This window comes from Lipotes vexillifer, unplaced genomic scaffold (assembly GCF_000442215.2).
Source record: "Lipotes vexillifer unplaced genomic scaffold, Lipotes_vexillifer_v1.1 scaffold1489, whole genome shotgun sequence".
NCBI classification, from domain to species: domain Eukaryota; kingdom Metazoa; phylum Chordata; class Mammalia; order Artiodactyla; family Lipotidae; genus Lipotes; species Lipotes vexillifer.
This window is the reverse complement of record NW_006776475.1, coordinates 748,300-762,978: the sequence shown is the minus strand read 5'-3', so window position 1 is coordinate 762,978 and position 14,679 is coordinate 748,300. Positions and strand designations below refer to the sequence as shown.

Here is a 14,679-nt window from a genome sequence, read left to right as displayed (position 1 = left end):
CCCGTGTCCCCTGCATCGGCAGGCGGACTCTCAACCACTGCGCCACCAGGGAAGCCCATAGAATGTGGTATTTCTGTGGGAAGTATTTTAAGTGGTAGTTAGGTTTCTAGGGCAGCCAATAAGTATGGTATATTCAGGGTGACAAAGCCATGCAAAAATAGCAATTCAACAAAACAGAAAAATACATAAATTATTTCTTCTGCATCAGATGTTGATGACTAAGGAAAAGCAGGATGAAATTAGGAACATTCCGTGGGGGCTGAGGAATATCCAGGCATTTATAAGACCTTTAGAGGTTGGGATTTCTAATTTTTTATTGTGTCTAATTTTACTTTAAAACTCACTTAGTGGGGGAAGATATAGATACTTCACTTATTCAAGATCTGGAATGTTTTTCAGTTCACAAAAAATGGGAGTGACAAAAAGAAAAAGGGGGAATAAAAAGAGGTAAAAGAAAAAGAAATCTTCCAGATGTTAACTAAACCACTGGAGGAGAGATGGAAAGCAGAAAGATTACATGAGTATATATAGGGGCCTATATATATAGGGCAAGGAGGGGCAAGGAGGGGCCTAGATTGGGCAAGGAGGTACGGTATAGGGCAAGGAGGGTCCTAAATTGACCGCATGTTCAGAAGCAGTGAAGGATGGGACAGTAAGAGGACTGCTGGGAAAACATAATGGGATCAGAACTGCCCACAGTGGCCACTAGAGGATGCAACAGGTCCAGGACAGCATAGTTGAAGAAGATGCAAGTAGACAACAGAATATTATACTATCCTTGATGGTATCAAAATCAAAGCTCAAAATAGAGAAAAATTTAAATCAATTAATTTCCACACCTTAAATACATACATACCTCCCTAATTTTTTCACAACTTACTCATCTGTAGGAAACCACTTCTCATGGAAATACTGCTTGATATAAATAGATTCCTTACCAGTTTAAAAACTAACTCACCCATATATACAAAGGGGTCTGAATTGGAGACACTGGTCCCTGAAGACTGCTATGGTCTATGAGTGCCATTACTTGATCAATGTACACAGCCAAGCAGTTGGTTGCCACTTTCTGCCCTGATTAGTACCAAGCATGTCGATCTAATAAATACTTAAAACAAGATGAACGCTAACATTTCAAAAAGGAATTGCGAAAGAAAAATAAATCTGGGACAAAAAAGTGCTTTACAAAGGTTTTTACAAAAATGTTTAACTTTGACTTACTGTTCGAGGTTGAGCTTATTAAATATCTCCACTGTTGTTTCTAGAACTTTATCAACATAGTCCACACGATCAGGATAACACTTCATAGCGAGATTAATGAGAGAGACTTGTAAAGATACAACGTCCTCCGAAGGCATGTCTTGTCTCGACTGGAATGTTCAGAAAACCATGGAATTTATTTTAAACAATTAGAAGAGGAACTACCACCTGAGAAGTTTGAAAGCTTTGAGAACTTAGGAACAAAGCCATACAAACCTGTATTACTGTAGCCACCTGCTGTGAAAATATGTCAAAAAGTTTAATATCTGTTGGAATTCCAGGTCCATCTTCACGGTGAGCAAATAAAGCTAATCTAAAAAAGAAAATAATCTTTATTTAAAAGGATATAGGGATCTGGGTAGTGGGATCATGGATGACATTTTATTCTTTATGCTGTTCTGTATTTTCTCCAAGTGTATTTCTCCTAGACCCTTTCTCCTAAAAAGATTTTTAAGAAGGACATGGAACGTAGCTGACCATTCCCTCAATTCATTTTTAATGAAACAGTTTTACCAATGATGCCTTATTTCACTGTATTCTTACTTTATACCATACACAACAAATTTTCGACAGGCCAATTCTGCCAAATTAATTAAGTAGATATGGATAGAAATGTATTAAAGGTGATAAACGTATTCAACAGCCATGATTATAAAAATTAATCTTTTAAATATAAAAAGCACCTAGACTCTTTTAAGACACTGCATTTTTACTACTGAAAAGTTTAAAACACAACTAATTCTAAAAGTAGTAAAGTTAACTTCTATTTACCACATCTTAAACTATACAAAATAACGTCTGTTCCATTATCACAAAGTGCTTTTCATGGTTACAACTAGACGCACATTTTGTTATGCACAGAAGAACCACTACTGACAGAAACAGTTAAGTGACAATACACTCAACAAAGGAAAATTCAGTTATTAGCTTCCATTAAGAGTATGCACAAATAGAGGACTTTACTGGTGGTTCAGTGGTAAAGAATCCACCTAATAGTGCAGGGGACGCGGCGGGGATCCCTGGTTGGGGAACTAAGATCCCAAATACCGCGGGGGAATTAAGTCTCCAGGCCACAACTACTGAACTCACACACCTCAACTAGAGAGCCTGTGTGCCGCAAACTACAGAGCCCATGCGCCTTGGAGCCCACATGCCACAACAAGAGAGAGAAAACCCGTGTACCACAACTAGAAAGAAGCCCGCGCACCACAACTACAGAGAGAAAACCAGCATACCACAACTAGAAAGAAGCCCACGTGCCAAAACAAAAGATCCCGCATGCCTCAACAAAAATCCCACATGCCGCAACTGACACATAGTGCAGGCAAAAAATAAAATAAATTAATAAAAACAGAGAAATGCTTTAAAAAAGAAAAAAAAAAGAGCATGGCCAAGTAACTTATAATTCTTAATGTCCAGGACTGACAAGATAATTTGGAGAATTCTGCTATATAAATTCTCAAGACTTTAAAACTAATAACTTAGATATTTAAAATATAATAAAAAGTATTCGCAGAAATAAATCTTCCCTTGGGTTTCTGGTTTCATAATGTCAATAAGTGTATGCTCACAAGCAGGACACATACTATGTACTAGCACCCAGCATGCACTCATTAAAGCTATTATTGAAGGCCAAGTTTTATACTTTTAACAAAGACCAAGGGCTAAAGAAGTCAAACTTAAAGAGGATTTACTAACATTTTTAATACTTGAAAATTCTTCTTTAAAAACATGTGATGATGCAGTGATTACCTGAACGTCCTTTTTTTTTTTTTTTTTTTGCGTTACGCGGGCCTCTCACTGTTGTGGCCTCTCCCGTTGCGGAGCACAGGCTCCGGACGCGCAGGCTCAGCGGCCATGGCTCACGGGCCCAGCCGCTCCGCGGCATGTGGGATCTTCCCGGACCGAGGCATGAACCCGTGTCCCCTGCATCGGCAGGCGGACTCTCAACCACTGCACCACCAGGGAAGCCCTACCTGAACATTCTTAATCATCTATATTTATGGCTACTTGATAAAGAAGACTCCAGATCAAACTGGTTCCCACTGAAAGATAACTTTCTTTTTTTTTAAATTAATTAATTTATTTATTTTTGGCTGTGTTGGGTCTTCATTGCTGCACGCGGGCTTTCTTTAGTTGCAGCGAGTGGGGGTTATTCTTCGTTGTGGTGTGCGGGTTTCTCATTGTGGTGGCTTCTCTTGTTGTGGAGCACAGGCTCTAGGCACGTGGGATTCAGTAGTTGTGGCACATGGGCCCAGTTGTTGTGTCTCACAGGCTCTAGAGCACAGGCTCAGTAGTTTTGGCGCACAGGCTTAGTTGCTCCATGGCACGTGGGATCTTCCTGGACTAGTGATCAAACCTGTGTCCCCTGCATTGGCAGGCAGATTCTTAACCACTGTGCCACCAGGGAAGCCCAAGATACTTTCATCATGGTAAAAAACAAGTTTTGCTCTTCAGTGATCTTTGGATTTATAAAATTTGGATTTATAACTAACATCTTAGGTCTGTATAATGTCTTTAAATGCCAATTAAATGCATAGATTAAAATATATTACCTTCACGACCCCTGTACAATTAAGAGCTAAACTTATTTCATGCGTAAGCTAGACAAGCACTTAGTAAGTACTCAGACTTACAGAACTAGTGTAACTACATCAAAAATATTAATAAAGATGGAACAGAAAAAAGAATTCACAAAAATGTTTTAAATTCATTATTCCCAAGTCGGAACATCTGCCCTCCAGTGCTGGAAATTCTTACCTATCAATTAAAGCAATGATTATGTTTTTCACATTTACATTTTGGTGTAACTCAGCACAGGCCCGAAGAAAAGGATTCAAAGTTTGAAGGTGAAATTCATCAGGGAAAACCTGAAAATCAAATAATACTCAATTATTATTAAAACCAAATAGTAAAGATCAATTAGAAAAAGCATTTCACACAATATTCTGGACTTAGTATTTAAAGTTCATATTTGTGGGGGAAAAATCATTTTAATCTTATAAAACCAAATTCAAATACATCACTTTTAAGCCTCTCTAAACATAACCCCAGAAATATTCTATTAACCAAAGTACATCTACAATTTTTTTTCCAGGTTTATATTTATTTATCTATTTAATGCTCCTGACAATTTTATAAGGATCTCTGTTAGTCCCATTTCAAGGTAAGAAAAATGAGACTCAGTAATTACAAAAAATGACAAACCAAAATATCAAAATTTTAAGTTAAGGAAGATCAGTATTTTTCCTTTGCATCAGCTTCCAATATGGCCCATCTGGCAGTGTTAACAACTCTGTCTTTATTTTATTTCCCTTTTTTCTTTTTTTAATTGGAGTATAGTTGTTTTACACTGTTCTGTTAGTTTCCACTGTACAGTGAACTAGAGCTCCCTGTGCTATACAGCAGGTTCTTATTAGTTATCTATTTTATACACATTAGTGTAGGTATGTCAGTCCCAATCTCTCAATTCATCCCACCACCACAACCCCACACCCCGCTTCCCCCACTTAGTGTCCATACGTTTGTTCTCTACATCTGTGTCTCCGTTTCTGCCTTGCAAACCAGTTCATCTGTACCATTTTTCTAGATTACACATATATGCATTAATATACAATATTTGTTTTTCTCTTTCTTACTTCATTCTGTATGACAGTCTTTAGGTCCATCCACGTCTCTACAAATGACCCAATTTCATTCCTTTTTACAGCTGAGTATATATACCACATCTTCTTTATCCATTCGTCTGTTGATGGGAATTTAGATTGCTTCCATGACCTGGCTATTGTAAATAGTGTGCAATGAACATTTGGGTGCATGTGTCTTTTTGAATTATGGTTTTCTCTGGGTATATGCCAGTAGTGGAATTGCTGGGTCATATGGTAATTCTATTTTTAGCTTTTTAAGGAACCTCCATACTGTTCTCCACAGTGGCTGTATCAATTTACATTCCCACCAACAGTGCAAGAGGGTTCCCTTTCCTCCACACCCTCTCTAGCACTTATTGTTTGTAGATTTTCTGATGATGGTCATTCTAACCAGTGTGACGTGATACCTCATTTTGGTTTTGATTTGCATTTCTCTAGTAATTAGTAACGTTGAGCAGCTTTTCATGTGCCTCTTGGCCATCTGTATGTCTTCTTTGGAGAAATGTCTATTTAGGTCTTCCGTCCATTTTTTGATTGGGTTGTGTTTTTGATACTGAGCTGCACGAGCTGTTTATGTATTTGGGAGATTAATCCTTGTTTGCTGATTTCTTTGCAAATATTTTCTCCCATTCCAAGGGCTGTCTTTTTGTCTTGTTTATAGTTTCCTTTGCTGTGCAAAAGCTGCTAAGTTTCATTAGGTCCCATTTGTTTATTTTTGTTTTCATTTCCATTACTCTAGGAGGTGGGTCAAAAAAGATCTTGCTGTGGTTTATGTCAAGGACTGTTCTTTCTATATTTTCCTCTAAGAGTTTTATAGTGTCCAGTCCTACATTTAGGTCTTTAATCCATTTTGAGTTTATTTTTGTGTATGGTGTTAGGAAATGTTCTAATTTTATTCTTTTACATGTAGCTGTCCAGTTTTCCCAGCACCACTTATTGAAGAGACTGTCTTTTCTCCATTGTATATTTTTGCCTCCTTTATCAAAGATAAGGTGACCATATGTGCATGGGTTTATCTCTGGGCTTTCTATCCTGTTCCATTGATATTTTTGTTTTTGTGCCAGTACCAAATTGTCTTGACTATTGTAGTTTTGTAGTATAGTCGGAAATCACGGAGTCTGATTCCTTCAATTCCATTTTTTTTTCTCAAGATTGTTTTGGCTCTTTGGGGTCTTTTGTATATCCATACAAATTTTAAGTCTTTTTGTTCTAGTTCTGTAAAAAATGCCATTGGTAATTTGATAGGGGTTGCATTGAATCTGTAGATTGCTTTACATAGTACAGTCATTTTCACAATATTGATTCTTCCAATTCAAGAACATGGTATATCTCTCCATCTGTTTGTGTCACCTTTGGTTTCTTTCATCAGTGTCTTATAGTCTTTCACCTCCTTAGGTAAGTTTATTCCTAGGTATTTTATTCTTTTTGTTGCAATGGTGAATGGGATTGTTTCCTTAATTTCTTTTTCTGATCTTTTGTTGTTAGTGTATAGGAATGCAAGAGATTTCTGCGTATTAATTTTGTATCCGGCAACTTTACCAAATTCATTGATTACCTCTAGTAGTTTCCTGGTGGTATCTTTAGGATTTTCTACATACAGTATCATGTCACCTGCAGAGACAGTTTAACTTTTTCCTTTGCAATTTGTATTCCTTTTCTTTTTCTTCTTGGATTGCCATGGCTAGGACTTCCAAAACTATGTTGAGTAACAGTGGCGAGAGTGGACATCCTTATCTTGTTCCTGATCTTAGAGGAAATGCTTTCAGTTTTTCACCATTGAGAATGATGTTTGCTGTGGGTTTGTCATATATGGCCTTTATTATGTTGAGGTACATTCCCTCTATGCCCACTTTCTGGAGAGTTTTTATCATAAATGGGTGTTGACTTGTGTCAAAAGCTTTTGAAGCATCTATTGAGATAATGTATCGTTTTTATCCTTCAATTTGTTAATATGGTGTGTCATATTGATTGATTTGCATATATTGTAGAATCTTTGCATCCCTGGGATAAATCCTAGTTAATCATGGTATATGAGCATTTTAATGTGTTACTGGATTCTGTTTGCTAGTATTTTGTTGAGGATTTTTGCATCTATATTCATCAGTGATATTGGCCTGTAATTTTCTTTTTTTGTAGTATCTTTGTCTGGTGTTGGTATCAGCGTGAGGGTGGCCTCGTAGAATGAGTTTGGGAGTGTTCCTTCCTCTGCAATATTAAGAGTTTGAGAAGACTGGGAGTTAGCTCTTCTCTAAATGTTTGACAGAATTCACCTGTGAAGCCATATGGTCCTGAACTTCCGTTTGTTGGAAGATTTTAATCACGGTTTCAATTTCATTACTTGTGATTGGTCTGTTTATAATTTCTATTTCTTCCTGGTTCAGTCTTGAAAGGTTATATTTTTCTAAGAATTTGTCCATTTCTTCCAGGTTGTCTATTTTATTGGCATAGAATTGCTTGTAGTAGTCTCTTACAATGCTTTATATTTCTGTGGTGTCCATTGTTAACTTCTCCTTTTCACTTCTAATTCTATTGATTTGAGTCCTCTCCCTCTTTCATGATGAGCCTGGCTAAAGGTTTATCAATTTTGTTTATCTTCTCAAAGAACCAGCTTTTAGTTTTATAGATCTTTGCTATTGTTTTCTTTGTTTCTATTTCATTTATTTCTGCTCTGATCTTTATGATTTCTTTCCTTCTACTAACTTTGGGTTTTGTTTGTTCTTCTTTTTCTAGTTGCTTTAGGTGTAAGGTTAGATTGTTTATTTGAGAATTTTCTTGTTTCTTGAGGTGGGCATGATTTGCTGTAACTTCCCTCTTAGAACTCCTTTTGCTGTGTCCCATAGGTTTTGGATCATTGTGTTTTCATTGTCTGTTGTTTCTAGGTATTTTTAAATTTCTTCTTTGATTTCTTCAGTGATCTCTTGGTTATTTAGCAGTGCACTATTTAGCCTCCATGTGTTTGTGTGTTTTATAGTTTTTTTTCCCTGTAACTGATTTCTAATCTCATAGCGTTGTGGTCAGTAAAGATGCTTGATACAATTTCAGTTTTCTTAAATTTCCCAAGGCTTGATTTTTGACCCAAGATGTGATCTATTCTGGAGAACGTTCCGTGTGTACTTGAGACAAAAGTCTATTCTTCCACTTTTGGGTATAATGTCCTATAAAAATCAATTAAGTCTATCTGGTCTATTGTGTCATTTAAAGCTTGTGTTTATTATTTATTTTCTGTCTGGATGATCTCTCTATTGGTATAAGTGAGCTGTTAAAGTCCACCAGTATTACTGTTACTGTTGATTTCCCCTTTTATCACTGTTAGCATTTGCCTTATGTATTGAGGTACTCCTATGTTGGGTGCATAAATATTTATAATTGTTATGTTTTCTTCTTGGATTGATCCTTTGATCATTAATGTAGTGTCCTTCCTTATCTCTTGTAACAGTCTTTATTTTAAAATCTATCTTATCTGATATGAGTACTGCTACTCCAGTTTCTTTTGATTTCCATTTGCATGGAATATCTTTTTCGATCCCCTCCTTTCAGTCTGTACATGTCCCTAGGTCTGAAGTGGGTCTCTTGTAGACAGCATATATAAGGGTCTTGTTTTTGTATCCATTCAGCCAGTCTGTGTCTTTTGGTTGGAGCATTTAACCCATTCACATTTAAGGTAATTATCGATATATATGTTCCTATTACCATTTTCTTAATTGTTTTGGGTTTGTTTTTGTAGGTCCTTTTCTACTCTTGTGTTTCCCACTTAGAGAAGTTTCTTTAGCATTTGTTGTAGAGCTGGTTTGGTGGTGCTGAGTTCTCTTAGCTTTTGCTTGTTTGTAAAGCTTTTGATTTCTCCATCAAATCTGAATGATATCCTTGCTGGGTAGAGTATTCTGTGTTGTAGGTTCTTCCCTTTCATCACTTTAAATATATCATGCCATTCCCTTCTGGCTTGCAGAGTTTCTGCTGAGAAATCAGCTGTTAACTTTATGGGAGTTCCCTTGTATGTTATTTGTCGTTTTTCCCTTGTTGCTTTTAATAATTTTTCTTTGTCCTTATCTTGGTCAATTTGATTACTATGCGTCTCAGCGTGTTTCTCCTTGGGTTTATCTTGCCTGGGACTCTGTGCTTCCTGGACTTGGGTGGCTATTTTCTTTCCCATGTTAGGGAAGCTTTCGACTATAATCTCTTCAAATATTTTCTGGAATCCTTTCTTTCTCTCTTCTTCTGGGACTCCTATAATGCCAATGTTGGTGCGTTGAATGTTGTCCCAGAGGTGTCTTAGGCTGTCTTCTTTTCATTCTTTTTTCTTTATTTTCTTTCGCCGCAATGATTTCTGCCATTCCTTCTTCCAGGTCACTTATCCATTCTTCTCTGCCTCAGTTATTCTGCTATTGATTTCTTCTAGTGTATTTTTCATTTCAGTTATTGTATTGTTCATCTGTTTGTTTGTTCGTTAACTCTTCTATGTATTTGTTAAACATCTCTTGCATCTTCTCAATCTTTGCCTCCACTCTTTTTCCGAGGTCCTGGATCATCTTCGGTATCATTATTCGGAATTCTTTTTCTGGAAGGTTGCCTATCTCCACTTCATTTAGTTGTTTTTCCAGGGTTTTATCTTGTTTCTTCATCTGGGACATAGTCCTCTGCCTTTTCATCTTGTCTATCTTTCTGTGATGGGGTTTTCATTCAGCAGGCTGCAAGCCTGTAGTTCTTCTTGCTTCTGCTGTCTGCCCTCTGGTGGATGAGGCTACGAGGCTTGTGCAAGCTTCCTGTTGGGAGGGACTAATGGTGAGTAGAGCTGGATGTTGCTCTGGTAGGCAGAGCTCAGGAAAAGTTTAATACACTTGTCTGCTGATGGGTGAGGCTGAGTTCCCTCCCTGTTGGTTGTTTTGCCTGAGGCAATCCAACACTGGAGCCTACAAGACTCTTTGGTGGGGCTAATGGCGGACTCTGGGAGGACTCACGCCAAGAAGTACTTCCCAGAACTTCTGCTGCCAATGTCCTTGTCCCCGCAGTGAGCCACAGCCACCCCCTGCCTCTGTAGGAGACCCTCCAACACTATCAGGTAGGTCTGGTTCAGTCTCCTGTGGTGTCACTGCTCCTTCCCCCTTGGTCCTGGGGCACTACTTTGTTGTGCCCTCCGAGAGTACAGTCTGTGTTCCCCCCATTCCTGTCAAAGTCCTGCAATCAAACTGCACTGGCCTTCAAAGTCTGATCCTCTGGGGATTTCTCCTCACTTTGGCAGAACCCCAGGTTGGGAAGCCTGAGGTGGGGCTCAGAACCTTCACTCCAGTGGGTGTACTTTTGAGGTATAACTGTTCTCCAGTTTGTGAGTCGCCCACCCAGTGGTTACGGGATTGATTTTATCATGATTGTGCCCCTCCTACTGTCTCACTGCAGCAGGAGTCTTTGGATGTGGGGTATATTTTTTGGTGAGTTCCAGTGGCTTCCTGTCAATGATCATTCAGCAGTGAGTTGTGATTCTGGTGCTCTCGCAAAAGGGAGTGAGCACAAGCCCTTCTACTCTGCCATCTTGAACCAATTCCAAAGTACAGCTACAATTAAACTAAAACTAACGATACCTAGAAAACTTGGATGTTAAACTTTCCTACATTTTTGGGAGAAAAAGACATCAATACAAAGATCAAGTTGTTACATTAATAGGAGAAAGGGATTTATTCAGGAAACCTTAATTTCTCTTCAATCAAGATTTTTTTCCAAAATAATGAAAATTAATGAAATATAAAATGAGTTCTTTAATACCCTGAAATGTTCTCACCTACCTGAATAATACACTCCATGAGATATTCTTGAGCCAAAGCATCCCTGCAATTCACAACTTGCTCCAATATGCCAGTCAAAACAATCTGAAAAGAGAAAAAAAGATTTTTAGGAGTTAAAAAATTATTTTCAAAATCCTAAGTCACTCCTCTAATAACACATTTGAGTTATTAGTTTAAAAATCATATTTTAGATTTTTCTGACGTATACTTCATTTCTAGACTAAACTTTGAAATTTTACAGACTTTTTAAATAAAAACTTCTGGGTTTCTATTTCATAAAAGCCAAAGTCCATGTCATCAGTTTTTCTTCTTTTATGGTTTGTCCTTTTTGTGTCCTAGGAAAGCTTTATGTAATTCAAGGTTACAAAGATTTCCTTCGTGTTTTCTTCTAAAAGTTTCATAGTTGCAAATTTCACACTTATGACTTTGACCATTTTTTTTTAGTTTCTCTACATGAGAATGGGTTGCAGTTCAGAGGCTTTATTTGCATAGAGACGTCCAATTGTTGCAGAATCACTTGTTGAAAAGGTTGCCTTTGCACCCTTATCAACAATAGTTGATTATACACATGTGGGTCTGTTCTGGATCATCTCTTCTAGGGGTCAGCAAACCTAGTTTAATGCCCATTTTTGTAAATTGTTTCCACATTGTATTTCCCTGCTTTTGCACTACATTGGCAGAATTTAGTAGCTGCAAACTATATGGCTTACAAAACCAAAACATATGTACTACCTGGTCCTGTACAGAAAAGGTTTGCTAATTCCTGATTTATTCTCCACTGATGTATGTGTTTATCCCTTTCACCAATACCAGATTATCTTATTGTAGCTTTAGAGTAAATCTATAGTTAAAATAAACTAAATCTCAATTTAAAGAAAATTGGTATCTTGATAACATTGAGTCTTCCAATCCACAAGCACAGACTCAAAATATATATCTTTTAGTTTATTTAAGTCTTCTTTGTCAATGGTTTTCAGTGTAATATTATTTTTTTAAATATTTCAGTTTTAGAAATCAGACTTCAATTTACATCTCACGACATAAGAAAAGAGGAGAAGTAAAAAGATATAAACCTGTTTGTAACGTTCCACATTTACACCTTCCAACTGACTGAGGCGCACCAAATTTGTTCCCACTAAAATCCTTAGTTCTTGTCTTTCTCGTTCCCTTTTTTCTCTATCTCGGCTATGTCCCTGATGCTGCATTCGAACCCAGAGCTTGTTCATTTCTGCAAAGTTGAGTAGTACAAAATCCATGGAATCACTGATATCACCAGTTGTTTCTTCACTGAAAAGAAATGGAAAAATCTTTATATACAGTATTTAAATTATAGGAAAAATTACTACTAATCCTCTTCTTTGTGTATTTCCTTCTTACCTCTTTAATACACCAAATGCTTTATGAAAGACACTTTCAACCTCACTGCCTTAGTGCTCAATTTCAAAGGGAACAGACTCAAGAGAAAAAAGAATCAGGGAGAGGACACAGTTCAAGTGTAAAGGGACAAAACGCTTCCCCCCCCACTCCCTTTCCTGGGCCAACTAAACTTGTTCTTGGAATTGTATTCCATTAATTCAAAAGGCCTAAAAAAGTTGACACAAGTGTCACTGTTATCTCATCATTTTATTGTTGAATATTTTATGCTTTCAATTGGAGTATAAGCTTTGTAAGCTCTGCAAGGGAAGATACCAAGTATTTCCTCCTTATTTTTACATCTCCTAAGATGGTGAACTTAGTAGTTTTCAAAATTTTTTGCTGATTGCCTAATTAAATGCTCAAAACTGAGTCAAATCATAATAAAGCAAATAACCTCACCATCTTCTCTACACCATTAAATTTTTATCTTTTCTATACCATTTAAACTTTTTGTCTTGTGCATTGGTTAAATTTTTATTAAAGTTTTTCTTTTGAAAAGGAAATGATGCAGATATACTAAAAACCACTAAAATATACACATTAGAAATAAATGAATAAACTTTAGAAAAAGGGAATTAAGTTCCTCAATCAAGGGAACGTGTCTCATGAATAGTTCACCCAGTTGGATGAGGCCACAGCAGGCTGACCATCTACCCTTTTTGTGGGATAAAAGCACAATGGACTCGGATGTTGGAATACTGCTCACATAAGAGATAGGGCTCTCTCTGAATGGCTTTTTGTTTTCTGTTTTGGAGTTAATATCTAATTTGTGTGCACAGATAATTGAAATCACTAATACTCTGGGGTAACTAGAAGTTGACAAATTATAAAAACTGACAGACATTCAAGAAACAATATGAAAACTGGCTAGCTCATAGAAAAAGTTAAGCATATTTCATTATTTTATCACAAATACCATTTTCAAAATGTAACTCATTTAAAAAGTCACATTTTCAAAGAATATCTGATGGAATGAAAAAATGCTCTCAATTATGTTGCATGAAAAAAGCAGGTACTAATAATCCACACATAATTTTCATAACAGTACATTTTGTATCACATCACATATACTGAGGAGTTCTATGTCTCAAAGGAAATCTATACACAAAATGCTACCAGTGGGAATTCCCTGGTGGCGCAGTGGTTGAGAGTCTGCCTGCCGATGCAGTGGACAGGGGTTCGTGCCCCCGTCCGGGAAGATCCCACATGCCGCAGAGCGGCTGGGCCCGTGAGCCATGGCCGCTGAGCCTGCGCATCCAGAGCCTGTGCTCCGCGACGGGAGAGGCCACAACTGTGAGAAGCCCGCGTACCGCAAAAAAAAGAAAAAAAGAAAAAAATGCTACCAGTGGCTGACTCTGGGCAGGAGAATTATTGATATTTATTTTCTTCTATATACTTTTCTATACTTTTTGTATGTTTTACAACAAAAAAAACTACAATTAAATCAAGAAAGAAAAGCACTTACTCTGTTGGTTCTCCTTCATCAGGTAAGATGTTTCTGGTACACTGAAGTAGATAATTTCGAAGAAATAGACCTCTCAAGGGGTGCTGTACACCTCGACACATTTCTACCAAATCTTTCAAAATATCTTTCCTGGATTGAGGAAATGACTTGACATATACAACTCCAACTGTGATCAACAGATAACTAGAAGAATTATGAGGCAACATTAGATTAGAAATATAAAATACTCAAGAATTTGATTATATTCAAACATAGCATATACAAACATTAAAAAAACAAGACAGGGAGCAGGTTTTCTCCTGCACAATGAAGAAAATATCGTTTGATTTAAAATATAACTGTTTACTGACACCCCTCCATTTTTATATATATATCATCACCTTTAAACACATTAGGTCTCTTATAATTGTCATTATATTAATTTTTCTATTAGTCAAGAAATTAAACAAAATATGTCCATTTTTCCTATTTCCAAAGTTCCTCAATAATCTATAAAAAGTAAAACTAATTATACTCTAAAACCTTAATCACTATCAGAATGTTAACCTCTATTTGTTAAGAAATTAAATAACCTTAAACTTGGTTTAAAAAAGCTGCTGATTTTAAAGGATATAACATAAAGTGGGAAATGCAGATATAAAAGCCCTCACAGTCTTAATAACTTACAGCCTTGGGATAATGTTTCCAGCATACTGTACAAGTTCATAGAGATCTGCCACTTTTCTTCCTTTAGCAAACTCATCTGTCAGGTAAACTTCCAAGTAGTGCAGTTCATCAGAAATAGCCATATCTTTTCATTATCATTAAGGATTCAAAGCTAAGTCAACCTAAGCAATACTCTGCAACTTGTTGGAGTCATTAAATTATTGGGCAAATTTCTGTTTTTCTTTTTTTTGATATTGCCATTTCTTTATTTTCTTTATTTTTTTATTTTTTGGCCACACCACGCAGCTTGTGGGATCTTAGTTCCCCAACAAGGGACTGAAACTGGGCCATGGCAGTGAAAACCTAGAATCGTAAGCACTAGGCCACCAGGGAACTACCATATTGGGCAAATTTCTTAAATGTTAGTCATGTATGAGAGCATTTTTAAATTAAGTAAAGACAGAATTTCTTC

At 36.8% G+C, this 14,679-nt stretch overlaps 1 protein-coding gene across 1 annotated transcript in view; it reads right to left on the bottom strand.

Annotated features, from left to right (window-relative positions):
• Positions 1–14,679, bottom strand: part of VPS35 (VPS35 retromer complex component) — a 34,058-nt gene that overhangs the window by 8,621 nt on the left and 10,758 nt on the right. The window contains exons 4-10 of the mRNA XM_007450389.1: positions 14,229–14,352; positions 13,563–13,745; positions 11,755–11,968; positions 10,682–10,765; positions 4,021–4,130; positions 1,477–1,573; positions 1,222–1,370 (exon numbers count right to left, since the gene is read on the bottom strand). Coding sequence (XP_007450451.1) covers positions 1,222–1,370; positions 1,477–1,573; positions 4,021–4,130; positions 10,682–10,765; positions 11,755–11,968; positions 13,563–13,745; positions 14,229–14,352 — 961 coding nt within the window. The remainder of the gene's footprint in view (positions 1–1,221; positions 1,371–1,476; positions 1,574–4,020; positions 4,131–10,681; positions 10,766–11,754; positions 11,969–13,562; positions 13,746–14,228; positions 14,353–14,679) is intronic.